Source organism: Bufo bufo, chromosome 4 (assembly GCF_905171765.1).
Source record: "Bufo bufo chromosome 4, aBufBuf1.1, whole genome shotgun sequence".
Lineage (NCBI taxonomy): Eukaryota > Metazoa > Chordata > Amphibia > Anura > Bufonidae > Bufo > Bufo bufo.
The window spans coordinates 69,746,891-69,772,574 of NC_053392.1; the positions used below are offsets into that span (position 1 = coordinate 69,746,891).

Consider the following 25,684-nt stretch of genomic DNA (forward strand, 5'->3'; position numbering starts at 1 on the left):
AATACTTTATTATATATATATATATATATATATATTTATATATTAAAACAATTATTCACTGTTTTTTAAATATAAAATTTATATTTTCACTCCCTGTAGAACATAGAATCATTGGACCACTTTTACTACAGACTGAAATAATGTATTACTGCAGTCCATGGTGCTTGTGATGTCCTACTAGTCCCTTGCAGGGCCCAAAGGAAGATTACCATGGCAGGCCTGGGAGCCTTCACAAAGAAGGCTCCCTGCTCAGAACCCTGAGGCCGCTATTGGCTATGGCATCTGAGGGCTTAAATGACCAGGATTGAATTTATCACTGATCCTTGTCACTATGGGTGTGTGTCATCTGTATTATAAAGCCGATACCCGCTGGGGTGAATCAGCTCCTGCGCCCACTTTATATATCGCCCTTTTATCATTATGTTGGAAATGTATGACAAGTGTCGCCAAGAGTTAAATATACATGGCTTTTCAGTAGTCTATAAGTTCACTAACAAACAGGATGAATAAAAAGTAACACAGAAAAGCAGTTGAATGGAATTTCCCTTCTCACCTTCTGGAAACGTTATACATTTCATTGCGGAACTCATTGACAATGATCTGAGGCCTCTGACCATGAGGGTAGACCTTTAACATGATGCTCTGCAGCATTCTCTCATCCTGATGATTGTCGCAGCAGAAGGCATGGAGCAGAGACTTCAGACAGCTTTCTACTGCAAGGGCAAGCTGAGGGTCTTTCAAACGAATGCAAGCCCCTAAGGCACATGAGATAAAAAAATAAATCAAGTGCACTTTGCTGACCTGATGGTGTCTCAGCAATGCAAAAGGAGCCCCAACTACTAACTCCTAGCAAACCACAAACCTAATGGGCCAATGGGCTTCTTCCTGAACCGTCTCTGCTTGTATGCCTCATCAATTTCGGCAAGCAGAGCAGGCACGTGCTGCCCAAATCTTCTCAACCGGTCCGTCTTACTGTCCTGTAACTCCTTTATCTGTCGTTTGATGGCATCCACTTTCTGCTTCTGATCACGCTCTGCATTACTACGGGGACAACAGAAATGGAAATACTGTCAAAGCACAGCCACAATGAAATTCTCCATTGATGTAGCTGAAAAGGTTCAAGATTGGAAACAAAGAGGGGAATTTATCACGCCCCCGCACTCCAGAATTCTGTCTTCAAAAAAGATAAAAAAATAAGCATTTTGAGATTTTTTTTTAGGGTCAAGTGCAGCAATTTTGAGACTTTGCATTTTCACACCACTCAATCAGCTCCAGTCCAGTTTTATCACTGGTTCTTTTTTAGGCTAGTTTCAGATGAGCATGTGCATTCTGGGAAACACGCTCCGTCTGTGAGAAGTAGTTCCTGGCCTGAACAGTACGCCGGGAAAGTGAGCTAGTGACACTAGTGTTGAGCGAAAGTTCGGCTTCCGGTTAGCGGAGAATTCCGATAAGGATTCCGAATTCCGTTGTGGTCCGTGGTAGCGGAATCAATAATCGGCCATTATTGATTCCGCTACCACGGACCACAACGGAATTCGGAATCCATATCGGGATTCTCCGCTAACCGGAAGCCGAACTTTAGACGCCAAACTTAAAACAGAAGTTCGCTCAACACTACTCGACACATAATGACTTGTGATGTTGTAAACTGCAGTCTCACAGACTGACTGACCGACCTGTAGTCAATGCAAGATAATTCAGTAGACTGGGGGTGAGACCAGAATTCACATCATAAATCAATATAACATTGCAAGCTCGCTTAAGAGGAGCAACATTCAGGCTGGGAACTGCTGCTCACACAAGTAGAGGTAGACAATAAAACGTAAGTGTTCTGCTATAGCAGCATCCCCTACAGGTCCTGTCCTGGGTGCACTCTTGTCTTTACACAGATATACAGTCTATGTCAGGGATGGCCAACCTGCGGCCCTCCAGCTACAATTCCCACCATGCCCTGCTGTAGGCTGAAAGCTAAAGGCAGTCTGGGCATGCTGGGAGTTGTAGTTTTGCAACAGCTGGAGAGCCGCAGGTTGGCCATCCCTGGTCTATGCGATTCACCCCTCCCCTTAAAACTCCTGGGTGTGCTCTCCTCCATACATACCCTTCCAGTCTGTGTGATTGTGCCCTCCCCCCCCCCTCCCCCATCAGTCACAGAGTACCATGTAGCTAAGTGATCACCGTATGGAGAGGTCAATACAAATGGAGGACTGTACAAAAATGAATGAAGCACTGGTGCAGTGACAGAACGTACACAATTTTGTTGCGTTCTTCCTTATCCCTATAAAGTGCTTGTTGAAACTGGTTGATCTGCTCCGAAGTCGTAATGTCTTGGTCATGAAGTGCCTTAATTTTATCTTTCAGCTGATTTATTTCTCCCATCCGTGCCAGCTTTTCTTCCTCAGATACATTATCGGTGCTGAAACAGGAGGAGGACAAAAAGAAATGGATTAGGATTTAGTTGTCATCTGCTTATATACAAGGTGGTAGTAATATGTCCGAGCAAATGGAATCATTTGGATTATTTATTCCTTTTTTGGTGATGTCTTACATTAGTCGCAGAGGTGAATGACAGCCCCTCGCCACAGGATTAAATGTATGATCACCAATCACCAGAAGTCCCGAGCGGTCATATATCATTTGCCCCATGAGTGGGGGTTCAGGCATATGGTTGGCTATAAACAAGTTGGGGGAGGACTTATAAATAGTGTCTGGATAAAAGGAGACCAGGCGGGATTCTTTATGACAGTGGCGCACCCTGGATGACACTTTCTTTCATGCCACTACTCAGCTAGCCTACCTTATACGGTTATATTTTGCTTCATAAAAAAAGAAAATCTGGCACATTTTAAGACTATTTTACCACACACTGTTTTCTAGACACTTTTCAAAACTGTGTATGTATCTTAAAACACACGACATTGGTACATCTGCCTTTCAGCTCGTTTGAAGGGGGCATCGGGTCGCAAATGTCCTTTGTCTGCCCATTTAACACTACACGTCAGCAGGAGGTAGAGTACAATTTAATGGAGCAGCAGACATGAGTGACCCGAGACTCCATTCAAAGGGGAAACACAGGATACCAGTTGCGATGGGTTGGGGGGGGGGGGGGGGGGGGGGGGTCCCATCAATTTCTCTAAGGATAGAGGATAATTGTTGTTCACAGAAAAACTAACTTCAATAGCCTTTCACGCCGAATCCTACAGATTTCCGTGCCAATATTAAATGGAACCTGTCAGCACCAAAATGGACGATAAACCGCCAGCAGTACCTTACAGCTGTTGACGTTTTTTTAAGTTGTTCATGCATAAGATGTACAAGAGGCATGATCACCGTAAAACAACTCTTATTCCCCCGCAGGTCGTGTGCAAATGAGGTTTTTGATGTCAAGCTCACTGCGTCCCCTTCCCGCCCCTTCACATTTGATTGAAGGCTTTTTGGATTCTGTCAGGCATGATTGCATCCTGAGATTTCGCGCATGCGCCATATGATCTCGTTTCCGGCACCTGCGCATTGATCCCCGCTGTAGAGTAGTTGGCTTATGGCGCCCTCAGCATATAAAAAAAAATAAAGGTCTGCTTTGGCTGTATTTTTGCTCTGAGCAATTAGGGCACAGTACTGGATCTGCTGCAGAACCTATTGTTTTCCTAATGGGTTAAGGACTACATGTAAGGCCTCATGCACACGGCCGTTCCATGCATTGGGGATCGCAATTGTAGTCCCCAATGCACGGGCAACATCCGTGCAGCGGGCCGGACCCACAATTGAAAGAAACACCACGGAAGCACTCCGTAGTGCTTCCGGTGTTCCGTGACTCGGTTCTGCATCTCTGGAAATTTGGACCCATTCAAGAAAATGGGTCCGCATCCGTGATGCGGAGTGCTCACGGCCAGCGGCCATGGATTGCCGACCCGCCGTTTGCAGGCCACAATACGGCCACGGCTGCCCAACGGCTGTGTGCATGTAGCCTAAATCAGTTCCTATGTTAGTACCTGTTTTGTAACTCCTGGATACGTCTATTGAGCTGCTCGGCATCCCTTTCCAGACGTTTCAGTTCCATCCTGAACCGATTATACAAAACCTTAAATAAGAAAGAAAATATATAAATAAATAAATGAACTTAAGAGAAAATACAATAACTGTGCTGCGTGTATTATTTATTTCATTTTTATACTCTTGGACAACACCTTTAGGTTATCTATAGGATCGGCCCCTTTCTCACTTTGGAAACAAAAACTCTCATTGTTGCCCTGATCCACTACCGCCTCGATTACTGTACCTCACTATTAATTGGCCTCCCCCTCACCAGACTTTCCCCTCTCCAATCTAGTCACCTATCTGTCTGCTACTACAATGCCTCCGCCCTGTGCACTGGTTGCCCATACAGTATAGAGTCCAATGTAAACTGCTTGTTCTCACCCACAAAGCTCTCCACAGTGCCCCCCTACATCTCCTCCCTCACCTCCGTCTACCATCCTACCCGTGCTCTAAGCTCTGCAAATGATTTACGACTGATATCCACCATAATCCGAACCTCTCACTCCTGGAATCAAGGCTTCTCTGGAATGCTCTACCCCAAGAAATTAGGCTAAATGACAATATACACGGTTGAAGGCGCTCCCTAAAAACACATCTTTTTAGGGTGGCCTATCCCATGCCCTGATCTAACTCCTCTCCATACATAGCCCATCTATCATCATTTCCTGAACCTCAACTATACTGTCCACCGCACCCAGAATCACTTCATACACCGTCTGGTGACCGGCTCATGCAGCTTTATATCTGCCCCCCTATTCTCCCAAGATGGCTGGACCACCGTACAAAACAAGCACTTTTACCTTTTGTGTCGCCCCTACCTCCGCATAGATTGTAAGCTCTTGCGAGCAGGGCCCTCATTCCTCTTGTTCTAATTATTGACTTGTCTGTTGCTATGTTATTTATGACTGTTTGTACTGTAAAGCGCTGCGGAATATGTTGGCGCTACATAAAGATTATTATTATGTGCCCATGCATAGCAGATTTGCATGCAGCGAATATGGAGCATTTTACAGGACAAGCAAAGTGAGATTTTAAGAAATGTCATCAACATGCCGCAAAAAACCTAAAATTACCTGCAGTGCGGATTTTAAATCGACAGCAAGTCAATATATACTGTGGATATCCACTGCAGATTTCACCCTTTGCAATGCATTGGAGAGTATCCCTTATTGCATAGAATTAAGTCAATCTGAGGCAGTTTTCCAAAGCTTTCAGCATCTGAACATCCCATTTAAAGGGGTTAGCCATCTAACATTGGTGGCATATCACTAGGATGCCCCCAATGTCAGATGGGTTAGAGTCCCAGAGAAGGCACCCACACCTATTTCTACAACCATGCGTCCAAAGTGAAGAAGAGCGCGCTACACGTGCGTGGACACCTTTCTATTCCCTTCTATGGGGCCGCTGGAAATAGCTGAGCACGCTAGCACGGCTCTTTTCTGAATTCCTCTTTCCTTTTGGGGGCCTGCTCTGGAGAGAGGTGTGGGTCCCAGAGGTTGCACATCCTAGCCATATGCCAAACCCCCTTTAAGCTCTCGATTTTGTTGCTATTTGGACTGACTTGAAACTGTGCAATAAGCTGTACCACATACCTCAGACTCATGATAAGCCCGCTTCCTCTGCTGCATGCCTTCTTTCAAAGCAATACCATGTGGTTTTAGTGCTTGGGCCTCCCTGCTGATGTCCTCCAGTTTCTCTTGGAGGGCCCGAAAACTTGCTTGAGCATCTTTCACTTTGTCCTCGACAGAGAAAACAATATATAATGGTAAGGACATGGGACGTGTGCAACTACGGAGTTAAGGTGGATTTACAGGTCTCAATGTTCGGGCCGAAGTAAAATATAACTACCTGCCATTCACTGATCTTCTGGTCAAATTTGACCGTGCGCCCCTCCTCTGCAGCTATCTGCTCCCTGAATGGAAGGATTTGCTTCTCAGATTCGGTAACCTAAAAATAAAGGAGATGTCTCTGCACCTTCATATACACACACACCTTTACTACCTCTGGCACGGGGACCACCACTGATCAAAAGTGCTCTAACAAGTACCGCCCCACCTTCTGTATCTCCCAGCTATGCACCCGGGTCTTCCATTGACTTCAATGGAGCCATCGTGTGCACGGACCACATTGCTTGGAGAAACAGATATCACAAATCTATGAAACGAAGGATCCCAGTGGCCTGAAATATCAGAAGATAGGAACATATGCGCAACGTCCTTCCAGTTCAGACTTTTTATGCCGCGTGACTAGAATGAGGCATTGTTGGTGTGTATGTGCAAAAGTGCTTGGCGCTTGAGATACTATCCTTCTATATAGGACTCTAAGGCTTGTCTGCATCCCGCCCATAAAAGGGTAACCCCAAATAAAGGTTACACGTTCTATAATTAAAAGGTATCAAATTTTCAAATCTAGATCTCTGCTTGCTGTCAATCAGCAACAGTCATTATTCCCAGTGAATGAAAACCTGTCACGTGATGGACACACGTCGTCTAGCAAACGCCCAGTGGTATTGAAGAACAAAGGTTCATACTGAAAGTCTGCAGACAGAGCTTGGAAAACATAATACAGAAAGCGTACAGGGAATAATCATATAATCACAATCTTTTTTTCGCTGAATATGGAACATCCTATCACACTAATAAGGCTAGGGCTACACTGGTCGACAGTAGTCGCGGCACGGATTGCTACTCTGCTCCCCAGTGTCGCCATGTAGCTCTAGCCTAAACCTTAGCTGTCAAGTGATATGGGAGTTCAGTGTGAGCCCTAAACATAAGGAAGGGAGGAAAGAGTCTCACCATGGCCCAGGCCATCTTACGCTTCAGATCCTCCAGCTTTTCCTTCATTTCCCCTAATGAGGCCAGGCTTTTAAACCTCTCTTCTTTTTCCATACACATGCGTTTCAGCTCCTGAAGTCTCTGCACGGGAAGAAAACAACCCAGACTCTGTCAAACACATTTTACAATTACTAATGATTAGTAGATTCATGTAAGGTCTAGGGTTGCACCGGGTATCCAATTATCAATACCCAATCTATACTTTTGTACCCGGATCAATTTGATACCGGGATTTGCCTTTTACAGATACTAGGCTGTGCTACTGCGGAGCCTAGTATCAGAGAACATGGCGCGCACGCGCCATGATCTACTCAGCAGCACAGGGGAGAAGGAATCTCTCCCTCCCCCCGGTGCCGCTGCTGCCAATGACGAGAGAGGGGAGGAGGAGGGGAGAGCTGTGGCCACTGTGCCACCAGTGAAGATAACTAATCGATCCGTGGCAATTAACCCCTCGCAATTAACTGGATCGCAGCACCCTGTTATTGAGGTCGGTGATTTTGCCGCTGGCACCCGCCGCCTGTTTTTGTATTAATGAGTTAGTTATCTTTATCACTGGTGACACGGTCAACTCCCCCAGTATTAAAAACATTGGTGGCGCCGCGTCCCCCCACCACAGGGTCCCTCCCCCCTCACTGGTGGCACTGGCAGCTTCCAATCGGAGCCCCAGCTGTGTAATCCTGGGGCTCCGATCGGTTACCATGGCAGCCAGGACGCTCCTGAAGCCCTGGCTGCCATGGTAAGCCCCCTGATGATGTGTGCACTATGCACAGGACAGCAGGGACAGTGCGAGGTCCTATTCACCCTCATAGAACTTTATTAGGGTGGATAGGACAAGGAATTAAAAGATCCCAGGATCTAGCCCGTAAGGGGGCTAATAGTTATTAAATAAAAAGTAAAAAATAAAAAAAATATTACGTTTACATCACCTCCTTTCCCAATTTTACATATAAAATATATAAACAATAAATAAAACATATTACATATCGCCACATCCGAAAAGTCCAAACTATTAAAATATAAAAAATCTCTCCTATGCGGTGAAAGCAGTAACAGAAAACAAAATTATAAAAACTGCGCGATTCGCCATTTTTTAGTCACCTTGTCCCCCCCCCCCCAAAAAATAAGATAGGACTGTTCGATTATGGGCCGGACATTCCATAAAATGCGGAATGCACAAGGCTTTTTTGGCGTTTTATTTTTTATGGTATCAAATGGTATATAGTATCGAAATCAAATCTAAATTTTGGTATCGTGAAAACCCTAGTAAGGTCTATTAGGGTTTTTCTTTTAAACAGGTTTTTGCTAGGAGATACTGTACCACCGCTTGGAGGGTTTTAGATTTCTGGAGACCCAACAGGTAGAGTTTTCTCTGCACATTTCAATGTGGCCTTAGTATAATTTCCTGAGCAGGGGTCGGCCCGGCACTGCTGTGCGAGGTGAAAAATGCTGGCGGAGCTGCAGTGCTGATATTGTGGTTCATCTTCACTCTCAGGATTGGTTGGGAACTCCAAAAGTTATACACCCCTCTTCCACCACCATATATATGCCATCGTTTTACAAGACGGGTATCCCTTTAACAAAAGATATAAAAGTCCATGATCCCAGATTTACTAATTCTAAAGATGGCGGAAGCTTAGGCTGTCTAGACCAGCACCATATACATCACAGGGGCTCAGACTGGATGATAAATCTGGTGCAGGGACAGACACTTTCTCACTCTATACCACTGGTTGACTTACGTTGAGAAATATTTTTAAGTCAGAATTGTGGCAAAATTTTGTCGCAAAATGGTGCATCTTAGGCCCGCCAGTTGTAAAAAAAAAAAAAAAAAAAAAAAAAAAAAAAAGTGCTGGAATCCTAGATGCGCAAAATGGCACCAATTTGCGTCACTTTTTCTTTTTTAGCAGTTTGCAATGAAGGTCCAGATGGGTGTTATCAGTTGGGTGTGTGTCCCAGCACAGTCTGACACTGACAGCATTGATTGGATAAGTATCAGTCTGTGCAGGGACACCTCCCAACTGGTAACACCCATCTGGACCTTCAGTGGAAACTGCTAGCAATTCATTCATAAATTCTAGCAGGAATAAATCAAGGAATGACAGAACATTGTCATAAACATAGATGCTCCAGAATGGTTATCACACGGGGAAAGTAAGCAGTTGCTAAAAAGACATGTCAGAAAAACTGGACCACCCCTTTAAGGAAACTCGCTAATGACAAGAATGTACACAGCAGTGCTGACTGGCCGACTGCTGAGCACAGGGAAGCACTAAGCACTCGCACCTTACAGCTGCCCTTCTATTCTGTGCTCCAGCCTCAATAACAGCCTCTTACCTCCACTCCAAAATTGATTTGATCATGAGTCCTGGTCTTGGTCTCCATGATGTAGGAGTAATCTTCCTTCATCTGATCCAATTGTGTTGCCTTCATAAAAAACTGAAATAAAACGTATTGAGCGGCTTTAAACCCATGGAGGCAGACGATGGGATTACTCCAGTACCAGGACCACCCGTCGGACAGCGCACAGTACTACAACTCACCTTATATTTGTCATTTTCATTCTTGGACTGGAGGAAATGCTTGCTCATCTCTTGTGTAAGAACAGATACCGGATTGTCAACCTACAGAGAAACAGATAAAGCTCTCAATAAAACCAAGACTAGAAGTAGGCGAAAAGTGACAGAACCGTCAGTGACGTCATCCCCCACCTCACTAGATGCAACATAAAACCACTACTCACTATTTGTACTTAGAGGTCAGGAGGGACTACGTAAGCCATAATATCACCTATCGTGAATAGTGGATCCAGTGTAATCTCTATTTAGAGGTGATATGTCATTGTAATCCTGTCTGTAATCTAGGGCTGCACGATATGGGAATTTTGTGCAATTGCGATTAGGGCCCTAAAAATTGCGATAACGATGTGCGATGCGATATTTTAAGGGAATTGTGCTAGAGGTCTATTTGCTTGGATTTTCCCATATGAGCCGCTGACGCGGCTGGGTATGACAGTTATGTGGGATCTGTGGAGGACGCTGTGTTGTGGGGGATCTGTGGATGACGCTGTGTTGTGGGGGATCTGTGGAGGACGCTGTGTTGTGGGGGATCTGTGGAGGACGCTGTGTTGTGGGGGATCTGTGGAGGACGCTGTGTTGTGGGGGATCTGTGGAGGACGCTGTGTTGTGGGGGATCTGTGGAGGACGCTGTGTTGTGGGGGATCTGTGGATGACGCTGTGTTGTGGGGGATCTGTGGAGGACGCTGTGTTGTGGGGGATCTGTGGAGGACGCTGTGTTGTGGGGGATCTGTGGAGGACGCTGTGTTGTGGGGGATCTGTGGAGGACGCTGTGTTGTGGGGGATCTGTGGAGGACGCTGTGTTGTGGGGGATCTGTGGAGGACGCTGTGTTGTGGGGGATCTGTGGAGGACGCTGTGTTGTGGGGGATCTGTGGAGGACGCTGTGTTGTGGGGGATCTGTGGAGGACACTGTTGTGGGGGATCTGTGGAGGACGCTGTGTTGTGGGGGATCTGTGGAGGACGCTGTGTTGTGGGGGATCTGTGGAGGACGCTGTGTTGTGGGGGATCTGTGGATGACGCTGTGTTGTGGGGGATCTGTGGAGGACGCTGTGTTGTGGGGGATCTGTGGAGGACGCTGTGTTGTGGGGGATCTGTGGAGGACGCTGTGTTGTGGGGGATCTGTGGAGGACGCTGTGTTGTGGGGGATCTGTGGAGGACGCTGTGTTGTGGGGGATCTGTGGAGGACGCTGTGTTGTGGGGGATCTGTGGAGGACGCTGTGTTGTGGGGGATCTGTGGAGGACGCTGTGTTGTGGGGGATCTGTGGAGGACGCTGTGTTGTGGGGGATCTGTGGAGGACGCTGTGTTGTGGGGGATCTGTGGATGACGCTGTGTTGTGGGGGATCTGTGGAGGACGCCGTTATGGGGGGATCTGTGGAGGATGCTGTTATGGGGGATCTGTGGAGGACGCTGTTATGGGGGATCTGTGGAGGACAGTGTTATGGATGGGGGATCTGTAGAGGACACTTATGGGGACCTGTGGATGGCACTGTTATGGGGTGGATCTGTGGAGGACGCTGTTATAGGGGATGTGTGCTATGACACATAGGGCCATGAGGGGGCCAGCATAAGACATATAGCATCTTATGCTGGTTCCTCTCATGGCCCTATGTGTCCCCTCATGTGTCCTAAACTGTGCACATAACTGGCTTTGTGTTAAGTATTTTTATTAGTGTGTGAAACAATCTCTCTACTATTGATAACAGGTCCAGCCTCTGTACTCACTGTCACTATGAATGCACTACAGCAGGCATGCTCAACCTGCGGCCCTCCAGCTGTAGCAAAACTACAACTCCCATCATTCCCTGACAGCCTACAGCTATCAGCCTACAGAAGGACATCGTGGGAGATGTAGTTTTACAACAGCTGGAGGGCCGCAGGTTGAGCATGCCTGCACTACAGCGAGCTTCAGGAAGCAGGAGCGTTACTAAGTGACGTCAGTCACGTGCCGGCCGGTCCGCTCGCTGCCGTTAGCTGCAGTGCATTCATCGTGAAAGTGAGTAACAGAGGCTGGAACTGTTATCAATAGGAGAGAGATTGTTTCACACACTAGTAAAATACTTTACACGCAAAGCCAGTTATGTGCGCGGGACCCCTTCATATATAATCGCAACATTTTCGGGTCGGCCAATTCGCCATATCGCATTTGCCGATTATCGCGATTCGATTATTTTTTCGATTTATCGTGCAGCCCTACTGTAATCTGCACAGGTCATAGAGCATGCCTAGAAAAATCTTCCATAGAAGTCATTGAGTCCCTTCCTGTCCATTGTGTCTATGGCCCATGAGGCTGCCGTAAAGCATAGCGGAAACAAATTTTGGTGACATTCTGTATTTATAGTCACATTACCTGGATGTTGAAATGGTCAAGGACTGCAGTGAGCTCTTCTTTCTTAGTGGAAACCAATGAGCCTTTCAAATAATACAAACGGTTTCAGTAAGAATTAGTTGTCCACAGCAACGAATCAGAACGTTTCCTTCCCGACAATCACTTGCTACATCTGGCCATGTAAAGGGGCCTTAAAGGGGATTATCTGGTAAATTATATTGATGACCTATCCTCGGAATAGCTCATTAATATCAGATCTGCAGGGGTCCAACGCTTGGGATCCTCGCTGATCAGCTGTTAGAGGCCAGGATCTCCGTATGCACCTAGGTCATGTGACGTCACCGTACATCAACCACATGGCCCAGTTGCAGCTCAGCCCCATAGAAGTGAATGGGGCTGAGCTGCAATACCAAGCACAGCCACTATACAATGTACGGCGCTGTGTTTGGAGAGCTCCTGGGACCCAGCCGCGCTCAGCAGAGCTCCAGCTCCATGAAACAGCCGATTAGGACTCGGACCCCCGCCGATCTGATAATGATGACCTATCCTGAAGATAAGCCACCATTATACATTACTGGATAACCCCTTTATGAAGAAAGGCAAATATTTTGGGGGTCATCACAACTTCTGCGTGGTGAGAAAGGCACCACTGATACTCTATTCATCTCAGACAGAAACTTGACAGTTGTAACCCGGACCAGCTCGCCTGTCCAATAAAATATTCTGATCAGCCAGAGTTCACTAATTATATCCCCTGTTGTAAGTGCATTGTAATAAATGTGCCCAGCAGGTGGCAGCAGCAGCACACAACAAAGCCGCTTCCTGCTCATGTCAAGAATCGGCAGTGGCAGCAAACGACAGAAGCCAGGTGGTGAGTTTCCAGTGTTTAATCTGAATGAGGCCTCATATGCTGCAGGAACAACCCTATTCACATGAACTGATTTTCAGTCACCGAAACATCTGCAACAAATCTGCTGCATGTGAACATATCCTTATACAGAGAAGTGTGTGGTGCACGTTATTCGTATCTACCCGAGGAGCTTTTCAGTTTGTAACTGCGACTGCCATCTGTAGTGAGGCGCTGCTGCACAATAATGGACTCTCCATAAACCTCAGGCTTGAACGCGTCGTGTCCTCGGTTCCGCAACTTTATGGAAACATCTGCTGACCTGAAACCAAAGAGCTGACGCTTAGAAATCTGTGCACGGAGTTATAAATAGTCTACCTATAAAAGTACGACTAACAACTGATGAGACATGTACGCTGTCTGTATGTGTAACTGATGATACATACGTCTGTCCATCCTTCACAAACCCCTTGATGGAGGATCCTCTGTTGGTGATGGCAGCTTTTCCACCCAGTCCGACAATAAGAGCTGTCAGAACCGCGCTTTTACCGCCTAGAGGAAAGAAAATAAAGGGATCTCGTGAATGATTCTGAAATGTTAAGAGCCAAAACGATGGCCAAAATTATGGGTTTGGGGAGAGGCCTTCTTCCAGCACATAGACTTTGAGTAAAGAAATTATTTAACAGGTCTTCATCAGGATTTGAACCCCAGACCTTCTGTATGGCGGGCAGAAAAGTTATCATTACGCTACAGACCAGCCCCGTTAGAACGATTAAATTTTCTGTGCCTAAAGATGTTGTGCACCATATTTACCTGAGCTGAGTCCTGGCTTGTTCGCTCCCCAGTCTCCACTGCTCAGGTCCCTCCATTAAAACTTTCATTTTCACGCTACTGCAGCCAATCACTGGCCGCAGAGGTGATCTGCTCTCCTTGTGTCAGGTGACCATAAGACATGACGCAACTGGAGCAGCACCTTGCAAGGGGCTGCAACGGCATCAAAACAAAGTTTACATGGAAGGATCCCCCGAGACAAGCAGCGTAGGCCGGGGAGCAAATGCACCAGGACCCAGCACCAGGGATCTAGCAAATATGATCATCAATGTGGGTCCCATTGGTCTTAGAGTTCTGGAAAATTTTTCTTGACAGGCGTAATATTAAATAAGGTAGGTGTGGGCAGCAACCTGCAAGTTAAACACAGCAGCCCTATCACCTTTGTTACAATGTGTCAGTGTAAGGCCCCATGCACACAACCGTATTTTTAGTCCTCATCCAATCCGCAGTTTTTGCGGATTGGATGCAAACCCATTTACTTCAACTGGGCCGCAAAAAAAGGCATTGTTACAGGATTCTTACAATGGTTCTGCAAGAAAAAATAAAATAAAATAATGCAACACGGACATCATCCGTATTTTTTGCAGATACACATTTTGTGGACCACAAGATAAATACGAGAGCATTCAGACGACCACAATTATTTTGCGGTCTGCAAAAAATACAAATGACGTCTGTTGCATCCGTTTTTTTTTTTTGTTTTTTTGCGGACCTATTGTAACTGTCTATTCTTGTCCGCAAAACGGACAGGAATAGGACATGTTCTATCTTTTATGTGGGACTACGGAATGGACAGGATAGCACACGGTGTGCTGTTTGCATTTTTTGCAGCCCAGTTTAAATGAACGGGCTTGCATCCATTCCGGAAAGAAACGCGGATCGGATGAGGACCAAAAATATGGTCGTGTGAATGAGGCCTAAGGAAGATGTATCAATAAGTTCAGACTGTTTAGGCAATTCTCCAGCTGTAGCAAGCTCGCCATTGTTAACGAGCACGTATTTGTAGTCACTGAATAAAAACAGTAATGTTGCCATTCACAGACAGCAAGTAGAGATCTTGAAAACAGCGAGGAACTGAATGAAAGCTACATACGTTGCTTTATTCACATAACACAGGGAAACCCCTACGGCCTGGAGAGTCTATGATGGAGCAGAGCCTCTAGTAGTAAACAGCACCAGGTACATTACAAGGCAGGGGTCTCAGAACCCAGCAGACGTGCCACCACATGGGTGCTGTTTATGACGGCCTGACACCATCGCCTCACTTACTTCCATTGTTTCCAACAACAAAGTTGACATTTGGTCCAAACTGGAATGGCCCGAGCATCGCGTGACACATGAAGTTCTTCAAGGAAATGCTTTCAATGATCCCAACTTCAGCCGTGCCCTGTTAACACAAGACCAACGTAACTCACAAGGTTATCAATGGAGGCGTCTTCCTCAAATTTACAATGCTCTCTCCACTTTTGAAAAGTGGGCATGGTTATGCAGAAAGATTAGAGTATGTGCACACGGTACATATTAGGTGCACAGAATCCGCATCAAGGAAGATGAGAATTTCAAAATCTCGTGTATACCGTGTGGAAATGGACCTGCGGTGGGGATTTTAAAGACTATGTACATCCTCGGGGACAATTTTTTTTTATGATTGCTTTTTATTTATTTTGGGCTAAAATCATTTTTTTTAATTGGTCTTTATTATTGAATGGCGGTTTAATAATAAATAATAAAAAATATTAAGCCGTTATGTCACAAGTGGTTAACTTTTCTCCAGCTGTGAGAATCGTACTTTCACTTTGTGCTGGTCAGCTAATAAACCTTGGGGGAGATTTATCAAACTGGCGTAAAGTAGAACTGCCCATAGCAACCAATCAGATTCCAACTTTTATTTTCCAAAGGAGCTGTGAAAAATGAAAGAATCTAATTGGTTGCTATGGGCAATTAAGCCAATTCTACTTTACACCAGTTTAATAATTCTCCCTCCTTATCTCTAAATTACTAAGAGACACTTATTTAAGCCACATTCTTATCAGTAGGATAACAATTGAGATAGAACAAGTGTTTATAAGGTCAGAGATAAGGAGCTGTCAGCTGAGCTGCCTGACGGAACAGAGTGAAAATTCAAAGTCTGCTACCAGAGAATCTCAGGCCTGTACAGAGAAAGGGGCTCCAATTTTTTTAACAACCACCAAATGGAAAAGATGAAAAATTACCCTTACCGGTAATTGGATTTTCCTTTACCCTCCACAGCGGCACCACCTGAAGGGTACCTCGCCTTCTCAGGGACAGGAAAGAACTGTGAGATCAGCAGATAAAAGCCCCCTCCCTCTTACCTTCTACAGTTAATAACCTAGGACTCAGAAGTAGACACCACAATTTAATAATGTTGAAAAACAAATAGAAATAACTTGTTCCAATTACATTACAAAATTAACAAAAAAATAACAAGAATCTCCAATAAAGAATAACTGGACGGGAATTGCTCGTGCCGTTGTGGAGGCTAAAGGAAAATCCAATTACTGGTAAGAGTAATTTTTATCCTTGTCCAGGCCTGTGCAGGAAGTATAATATCAACTTGATATTTGGAGGCATAGAAGGGTCCCAGGCGTCTTTCACAAACAGCAAAAAAGCCTTCCAAGATCTCAAATAAATGTACGAAGTCACTGGTTTTCTGCTTTGCATTAGAGTGTTGATGACTGCATCTGAGAGACTTCTTCAAGATGGCCCTCTCAACCTCCAGGCTGTCAGACGGAGCTGAGTAACACTGGGATGTACCACTGGACCCTGGGACAAAAGACCTGGGAGAAGAGGAAGGGTCCAATAATCTGCTTCCTGAGAACGGGAAACCAAGCCCACCTGGGCCAGAAAGGCGCTATCAGAATGACATGGGCTCCTTCTATGGTCTTTGTCAGCACCTTGGGAATTAGTGAGAAAGTGTAAAGGAGACCTCTGGGCCACGGAATCGACAATGCGCCCACTTGCAGAGGCTGATCCTGGAAAGACGGAGTATAATTTTTCCACCTTCATGTTCTAGGGGTCCCCAAAACAAGTCCCCATCTTGCACCAATCTGAACATTGCATGATTCAGAGTCAGATTCCATTCCCCCGGTTAGCTTTTCTCTGCTCAGAAAGTCCGCCACTATATTTTCTTTTCCTTTTACGTGAACGGCTGATAGATTCTCTTCGGCCCAAATAAAAATATTCCCCTCGCTATTACAAAAGAGAGCGACTTCTCATTCCCCCCTGTTTGTTTAGATAAGCCACTGTGGTGGTATTGTCCGATACTATCCTTACGTGGTTGTGCCGTACAGAGGGGCAAAGGTCTTTGGGGCCTGCCAAACTGCACTTAACTCCCTCATGTTGGAAGAAGCATGCTCCAGACTTCCTTGCCATATCACTTGTCTCACGGCATTGTTTAAGTGTTCATTGGCCGGAATACTTATTCTTTTGTTCAAAGACGTCTGCTTCCTGTCCCAGGACTGTAACAGAAAGGACTGAAGGACGCCCGAGTGGGCCTGTGACCATTTCACTGACGGAATGGTGGACGTCATGAGGCCCAGAATTGCCATGACTTCCCTGATAGGCATCTTGTTCATTAGTTGAAACTTAAGCACTCTCTGAATCAAGACCTCCTGTTTTCATAAGGAGAGAAAAGACGACATTCGCTGAGAATCCAGAAGAACTACTAAAAATATCCTCTTCTGACGAAAACTCGACTTCTGAGTGTTTATAATCCAACCCAGATCCGATAGGGTGCTTAATATCGTCTGAAGATGAACAAGCAGGTGCTTCTCTGTTGGAGCTGCAACTAGGAAGTCATCCAAATAAGGTATTAACAAAATCTCTGCCAGAGGAAAAAACCTTGATACATCTTAGTAAAAATTCTCGGTGCAGAACACATACCGAAAGGGAGAACTTGAAATTGGAAATTATGTAACTTCCCTTGGAACCATACTGCCATCCTCAAAAACTTCTAATGATCCACATGAATCGGGACATGGTAATAGGCATCCGAAAGATCTATCGTCACCATTAGGGATGAGCGAATCAACTTTGGATGAAACATCCGAAGTCGATTCGCATAAAACTTTGTTTCAATACTGTACGGAGTGAGTGCTCTGTACAGTATTAGAATGTATTGGCACCGATGAGCCAATGAGTTATTACTTCGCGAAATCTCGCGAGAACTCGGGTTTGGTTCCAAGTGGTACCTTGGAACCGAATCAGAGTTCGGGAAAAGTTTTTTTTACAGTATTAATCAATTTCTGAAGTTATTATGCGAAGTCTCGCTCCGTACAGTATTGAAACGAAGTTTTATGCAAATCGAGTTTGAATGTTTCATCCGAAGTTGATTCGCTCATCCCTAGTCACCATGAAGCAGTCTCTTTAGTCTTGACAGCAGATTGGTTACGGACTTCACTGTCTCCATTTTGAATCTTTTGTACACAATTGTACCTGTTTACATTTCTGAGATTTATAATAGCTCGGAAGGTACAGTTTTGCTTCTTGACCAGAAAAATTGATGAGTAAAAGCCCTTTCCTTGTTCTTCTGGAGGAACCTGAACTATTTCTTTCTTCTGCAAAGCTATATCCATTGCTTTCTGGTTTTGTCTGTTCAACTTTGCATTTTCTAGATATTTGTCAGGAAGGACTTCCAAGAACTCTAGACGGTAACCGGAGGTTATGGTTGAGAGCACCCAAGGAGAGGCATGGATTTTTTCCCAAGCCGATACCAACTGACTTAGCCTCCCCACCACCGGACTTCTGGCGTCATTGGGAGGAAGGACGGGAGGACTTGTCAGGGTTGAATAGGAATCCTCTATTCTATCCCTTAAAGAATTGCCAGTTAGAATTAGGCTCCTTCTGGTCAAATCTAGAACGTTTTTGGGGGCGAAAGGAGAGCCTCTGATGAAAGAATTTAGACTTTGTAGGAAACCCCTTCTTCCTGTCAGAGGCTTTCTCCAAAATATCGTCCAACTATGTACCAAATACTCAATAGCCTTCACAAGGAAGCAAGCAATCTAGTCTTAGATGCTGTATCCCATGACCATGACCTTAACCAGACAGCTCTGCGGGAAGCGTTAGATAATGCTGCTGTCTTTGCTGATAGCTTAATGTCCACTGAGGCATCCGCGAGAAAATTAGAGGCCTGCTTTAAAATTGGAATAGAAGCAAGGATGTCCTCTCTGGGAGTACCAGATTCAATGTGCTCCTCGAGTTGACCCAACCATAAGGACAGAGCCCTTGCTGTGTAGGTGGTCGAGATTTCAGGTCTTAACATGGCCGTAGACCACTCCAAGGTCTTTTTAAGCAAAGATTCTCATTTCTTGTTCATTTGGTCTTTCAGCAGCCCCAGGTCCTCGAACGGCAGAGAGGATTTTTTGGAAATCCTCGGCACCGGAGCATCGACTTTTGGAGGCTTATCCCAGGAACTAGAATCCTCTTCAGAAAAGATCCCATAAAAGAAAAACATGCAAGCGGCACTTACTGAAAAGATGGGTTTCCAACTGGTCATATAACATCAGTACAGGCATGGGGCAAATCAACATACCGCAGGCAGTAACTCATGGCGACTGCCGTTTCAAGCCTCAGCGCTTCCTCAGGCCACTGACTTTACCACTGGGGATTGTACTTGCAGTAAGAACAGTTCCCACAGCGACAATTTCCAGTGGGTACCCAATCTCTCAGCCACATATCTGACTTCAATTATGTAAAGCGACTCCTAACCAGTTTATCTTTTAGAGTATGACATTTCCTAAAAGCCACTAAGGGGATAGATCCTTTCATTTCTCTTAAACTTTCTTCTTTCCATCTTTCTCCAGTACACCCCAGTTTTCCCTGATCACTCTCCAAATTTGATCTGCCATGGGACTAAATATAAAAGAATAAACAAAGCATTTCTGGTTTTCTGTCTGTCTCCTAGTTTTTATGTTGCCTTCAAGTGCCACGACCCTATGTACAGACGCGGCCCTCTGTAACCGTTAAACCTAACTGGATGTGAATTACCACCGGACTGTGTGAAAGTCCTCAATCGGGGTCTGAACTTCAGTCTGGTGGAACAGTTCGATCCAGTCATGTTTGAGATTGATTTGTCTAAGGCAGTAAGAAAGCTCAACTTGAACAGGCTATTCAAAGATGTACCAAAAATAAAAAAGGAAACAAAAAGGGGAGACGCCAGCTAGTATAGGACCTTTGGGGTTTAGTACAACAGCTAATTTTGATTTGGAAGAGGTATCCTGTTTGGGAGTGTTTAACAGGCTTGGACCTAAGTGAACCTCCAGGGGACCCCCCCAGTTGAGGATTTCAAAGGGGGATCAGTTCCACATTTTGCCCACCCATACCGGCCGGCAGTAATATAGATTTATTCTATCATAAAGTTTTAGAAGGGGTGAAAGCATTGATTTACCCGAAAGGGAAAAGAAATATTGAACCAAGAGAAGAGAAAGCCCTCAAATGGTTGCAATCACGAAATGACATTGTAGTAAAACCGGACGATAAGGGGGGCAATGTGGTCCTATGCAGCAGAAGCAGAGAGACACTTAGGGGATAGTAATGTTTATCAGGTGCTAAAATCAGACCCAACAGTGAAGATTCAGAATCTGGTTAGAAGTTTTTCCATTTCATCACCATGATGGCCACACAGGAGATTGACCCATGACCTCTGTAGGGGCAGGAACAGAGAAGAGGTTAAATTGCCCCCTCCCACCACCACTCCTCAGTGTTCCTGTCCCTACTGAGGCCAGGGGCGGAGAAGAGTCTCCCTGTGCGTCAGGGAGATGAAGAGGAAATTATCCCTTTTTCTTGTTTTTCGTCTCCAGGAGGTTCCGAGGACGGTCTCCTGGTTTTACCTTAGCTCCAGACGGGAGCTCCCCAGTCCGCCGGCGGCTGCGTGCTTATGCTGGGCTGGGGATATCGGGAGGACTCGCTCCGGTTCATCTGGAGCCTGCTCCCGGGCCGCATGGTTCCTCCTCTCCCCCGCTGGGGCAGGCAGTGTAGCTTATTTCCTGCAGTCTTCTTCTTACTTTATTTCATTTTGTCATTTTGATAATAAAGCCCTTTTTCTTATATGCTAATGAAGCTCCAAAGCGCCCAGAGGGGCGTTTTTTTCCTCTCTGGTGCCCAGTGACGCCCCCCTGCAGTGCCCAGCCCACCTTAATTTGAATCCCAAGAACGCCTCCTGATCCTGAAATAACCTCCCACAGCCCCGGCAAACGGTTCCCCCCCTCACCAGGTCATCTTCTACCTTCTAGAAATGCCCCGTCCTTCTTCCTGTCGGCGGCCAGAAATCTCACGCAGGCGCAGTACCGCCTGCGGCCTGCGCAATCATCAAGCTCCTGAGGGCAACAGTGCTCGGATTACGTCACTGAGCTCGGCGCATGCCCAGTGAGACTTTTGAAAAAGGGCTTTATTATCAAAATGACAAAACGAAATAAAGTAAGAAGACTGCAGGAAATAAGGTACTTTAGTGAACATGGCAATGGTGACAGCTTAAAATGCTAAAAGAAGGTGACAGATTCCCTTTAAAGGTATAGTAAGGACCAGCACTCGCTTCAGTAATAATTTCAAATAGATTTAATGGTCACATACAAATGATAAGTGACGCGTTTCGGCTACTGTGAGCCTTTGTCACAACAGCTTCAGTCTTGAGCTATTGACTATCCATTCCCTTCACTTATACAAGTGTCTAGTCCTGCAAAAAACATATTTACTTATCAGTTATCAGCGAGAGGCTAGGTTAACCATGGGCGTTGCGTTCCCTGTAACAGCGGAACACAACACAATGGAAAGTATAAGTATTGCCGCTCCTTAACTGTGCGTTGCGTGCCATATAGTGAAGCATATGAGAAGCATGCTTCTTCATGGTTACTTAATGTGCTTGTTTTGCGGTAACGTGACACACTGCATTGGCCTTTATTCTTACAGTAGAGAAGTACCGTATTTTTTGCAAAAGTGGGGGAAAAATAGCAGTGCGTCTTATGGGGGCAAATGCTGCGACCGTCCGGTGAATAGGCTGAGAGGGAGGAGGGGCTGGGGGCCGGCATCTGTTTCTGTAATGGCAGCGGGGCCTGGTCCAGTCACTGTATTCTACTACACCGGGCCCCGCTCACTGTAGTATACGGTAATCATATCTAACTTGTGGGTATTGTTAAAGTATTCCAATCATCTTAAATCTAGCGCTGTACTACTTACTACTAACTTCTTGGCAGTCAGGAGGCCGGGTGGGCGCTCGTAGCGTAGCTCACTACGTCACGCGCCTGCTCCGCCCACTTTATGAATGAAGCAGGCACCGGGCCCCGCTGCCATTACAGAAACAGATGCCGGCCCCCCATTTACTACACAGGGACACTGTTAGGGGGGGGGGGGGGGGGATCTGTGGATGACACATAAGATGCTAGTTCAAAACCCACCAAAAGCACACCTTTTGGTTCAAAATATTTTTTTTCTTATTTTCCTCCTCAAAAACCTAGGTGCGTCTTATAGGGCGGAAAATACGGTAATTAATTATAACTTTGTGAATTGGGACATTTAAACTTGCTTTTTTTTTTATTATTCCAATTTAAATCTAGTAGGAGTCGGTTCATTTTTTGCCGACTCCAGGAACCCAAAATTGCCTCCGACTCCTCGACTCAGACTCCACAGCCCTGTACAAAACTAAAAACATTCTGTTCGCTGAACCCAAGAGACCACCCCTGGAGAATCGATGCTCTCTCACTAATATGGAATCGGGGTTTGGCATACGCCTTTCCCCCTCTCCCCCTGATTCCGAGAATAATTCAGAAAATCATGGAAGGGAGGACGACAGTTATACTGATCACGCCTTTTTGGCCAAAGAGGAGCTGGTTCCCCCTACTTCAGAAACTAGCAATAGAGGAACCCTGGAAGTTACTGCCCATCAAGGTCCTATTCTTCACCCTCATCCAGAGTTCCTCAAGCTCACAGCCTGGATCCTGAGGTCGCCAAACTAAAACACAAAGTTCTCTCTGACAAAGTCATATCTACAATGAAATACTGTCGGAAGAAAGTAACATCCGCAATATTCCTAAAAATATGGAAGAAGTTCTGCTCATGGTCTGGGGAGATAGAACCAAACCTCAGGGAACTTAACATCCAGAAGATCCTTGACTTCTTACAGAACGGTCTAGAGCTGGGACTTAGACCCTCTACATTGAAAGTGCAAATCTCTGCACTTAGTACCTTCTTCGACACCGGTCTCGCTGATCATAGGTGGGTTAAGCGGTTTATTAGAGCAGCAATCAGGTTAAGGCCCTCCTTAAGATCTCGTACTCCTACCTGGGACCTAAACCTAGTCCTAAACGGACTTATGCATTCTCCTTTTGAACGCCTGGAAGACTGCACAATAAAATTACTCTCCTTCAAAACCGCCTTTTTCATCGCCATTACCTCAGCCAGGAGACTGGGAGAGATACAAGCACTCTCCATAAGAGAACCATATCGCACTATCTCCGACAACAAGATCGCTTTAAAACTGGATCCAGGATTCTTGCCCAAGGTAGTTTCCAACTGAAGCCAGGAAATCATCCTCCCCTCCTTTTGCGACAAACCAAAAAACAAGAAGGAAAGCGACTTCCATACTCTTGACGTCAGACATACCGTACTAAAATATCTGGAAGCCACAAAAGACTTCAGGAAATCTGACAGTCTTCTCATCCAGTTTGCAGGAAAGAAAAAGGGCTTAAAAGTCTCGAAGTCCTCTATTGCCCGATGGATTAAAGATACCATCTCTCTCTGCTACAAACTTCAGAACCTGCATCCACCCGCAAACGTTCGAGCTCACTCCCCTTGAGCAGTCTCCACCACTTTTGCAGAAAAAGCAGGAGCTTCCCTAGATGACATATGCATGGCAGCCGCCTAGTCAAGCATACACACTTTTGTTAGACATTACCTCTTAGACTTATGCAGGTCCTCCAACCTTTCATATGGACGCAAAGTCCTTCAAGCAGTTGCCCCCCCAAAATGTATAATTTTATAATTCTCCTGTGTGGCCGTCATGGTGATGAAATGGAAATCCGGAATTAGACTTAGGCCTCATGCACACGACAGTTGTTTTTCTCGGCCTCCGTTCCGTTTTCTTTTGCGAATAGGATGGGGACCCATTCATTTCAATGGGTCAGCAAAAAATTATGATAGTTCATCCGTTTGTGTTCCGCGTCCGTTGTCCGTGTTTCCCTTCAGCAAAAAAAACAGTGCATGTCCTACTTTTTTCACATTTGCGGACAAGGGTAGGCATTTATTACAAGGGATCTGTGGAAAAAAACGGATCCTCCAAAAAAACGAATGCCGCATCCGTTGTTTTTAGCGGACGCAAAAAACAACTGTCACGTGCATGAGGCCTTACCGGTAATTCTGTTTCCATGAAATCACCATGACGGCCCATAATTCCCTTCCCCTTTTTTATTGGTATGAAGTAATACCTCGTGTCTTCCTTTTGTGGTATGATGTAATACCTTGTGTCTTCCTTTTGTGGTATGATGTAATACCTTGTGTCTTCCTTTTGTGGTATGATGTAATACCTTGTGTCTTCCTTTTGTGGTATGATGTAATACCTTGTGTCTTCCTTTTGTGGTATGATGTAATACCTTGTGTCTTCCTTTTGTGGTATGATGTAATACCTTGTGTCTTCCTTTTGTGGTATGATGTAATACCTTGTGTCTTCCTTTTATTGGTATGAAGTAATACCTCGTGTCTTCCTTTTGTGGTATGATGTAATACCTTGTGTCTTCCTTTTGTGGTATGATGTAATACCTTGTGTCTTCCTTTTGTGGTATGATGTAATACCTTGAATTATTTTGTTTATGATTCTGGCACTTAGTAATCTTTGAAACACTGAGGAGTGGCGGTGGGAGGGGGCAATTTAACCTCTTATCTGTTCCTGCCCCTACAGAGGTCATGGGTCAATCTCCTGTGTGGCCGTCATGGTGATTTCATGGAAACAGTATTACCGGTAAGTCTAATTCCGGATTTTGCATAAGCAGGTAGTGTAATGTCTTGTCTAGAAACAAAGCAGAGAAATTACTACCCCTTTTTCCACAGAAACAGTCAAGGCATTTTCTGCTAAAAGTACATTACACACTGACCCATCATCCCCCTGGGAGACCGATAGTCTCAGGGGTTGGTTCAGTGACTGAACCTTTATCTCGGTACATGGACTGGCTGCTCCGTCCGTTGGTTTGTCAGATACGTTCCTATCTTAGAGACACAGGGGACCTTCTGTTGGCACTGGAAACCTTTCCAGTGGCAGGAGGGGTTCCAATTGGTCTCTCTAGACGTAGAGAGTCTGTACACTCGTATCCCACAAGATGAAGGCATTAATGCAGTTGTGGAAATATTGGGCAACACCAACAAAAGCGAGAAGTTTGTGGATTTCATAAAAGGTGCATTAGATCTAATTTAAAAATGCCTTTAAGTTTGGGGATAGATGGTACAGACAACAATTTGGAACGACGATGGGCACGCCAGTCGCATGTACCTTTGCTAATCTATATTTAGCCAATATATTTTTTAGTTGAAAAACCCTTGTGTGTCCTATATACAGTTGTACCTAAGATTTATAGATGATGTTTCCATGATTTGGTTCGGCTCTGAATCCCTGTTCAAGGAGTTTGTAGGATATTTAAACATGGGTGTATAAAATGAACATGAGGTTTACCCATGATTTTGGAGGATCTAAGTTGGAATTTCTGGATGTGATGGTGTTAGAGAGGGGGGCGAGTTGGTTGCTGAGGCCATCGCAGGCCGACAGCCACCAACTCACTGTTGCACGTCTCCAGTTACCATCTGGAGAGCGTGAAAAAAGCAGTCCCTTATGGAGAGTTTGTTAGATTGAGAAAAATAAATAAAATAGAAGAGAGCTTTAGGCTCCTTGCAGACGAGCATGTCCGGATGCTTTGCGTCTGTGAACAGGGAAAATCGTGCGAGTGTGTACGCAATTTCAGTCAGTTTTGACTGCGATTGCGTTGCTCAGTTTTTTCCACACGAGTGCAATGCGTTTTGCACGTGCGTGAGAAAAAATGATTTGGTATCCAGACCCGAACCCGGACTTCCTCACTGAGGTTCGGGTTTGGGTTAGGTGTTCTGTAGATTTTATTATTTTCCCTTATAACAGAATGCTTAGTAAAATGTGGATTGAGGGGTTAAAAAAGAAAAGAAAATTAACTCACCTCATCCGCTTGTTCGCGCAGCAGGAATCGTCTTCTTTCTGGACCTGCAAAAGGACCTTT

General features: G+C 45.3%; 1 protein-coding gene across 1 annotated transcript in view; it reads right to left on the reverse strand.

The window, feature by feature from the left end:
• SMC6 (structural maintenance of chromosomes 6) overlaps positions 1-25,684 on the reverse strand; it is a 69,729-nt gene that overhangs the window by 38,349 nt on the left and 5,696 nt on the right. The window contains exons 3-15 of the mRNA XM_040427361.1: positions 14,715-14,832; positions 13,061-13,166; positions 12,800-12,936; positions 11,789-11,850; positions 9,407-9,487; positions 9,201-9,302; positions 6,828-6,947; positions 5,881-5,979; positions 5,625-5,771; positions 3,987-4,075; positions 2,249-2,413; positions 863-1,041; positions 554-755 (exon numbers count right to left, since the gene is read on the reverse strand). Of these exons, the coding sequence (XP_040283295.1) occupies positions 554-755; positions 863-1,041; positions 2,249-2,413; positions 3,987-4,075; positions 5,625-5,771; positions 5,881-5,979; positions 6,828-6,947; positions 9,201-9,302; positions 9,407-9,487; positions 11,789-11,850; positions 12,800-12,936; positions 13,061-13,166; positions 14,715-14,832 (1,607 nt within the window). The remainder of the gene's footprint in view (positions 1-553; positions 756-862; positions 1,042-2,248; positions 2,414-3,986; positions 4,076-5,624; positions 5,772-5,880; positions 5,980-6,827; positions 6,948-9,200; positions 9,303-9,406; positions 9,488-11,788; positions 11,851-12,799; positions 12,937-13,060; positions 13,167-14,714; positions 14,833-25,684) is intronic.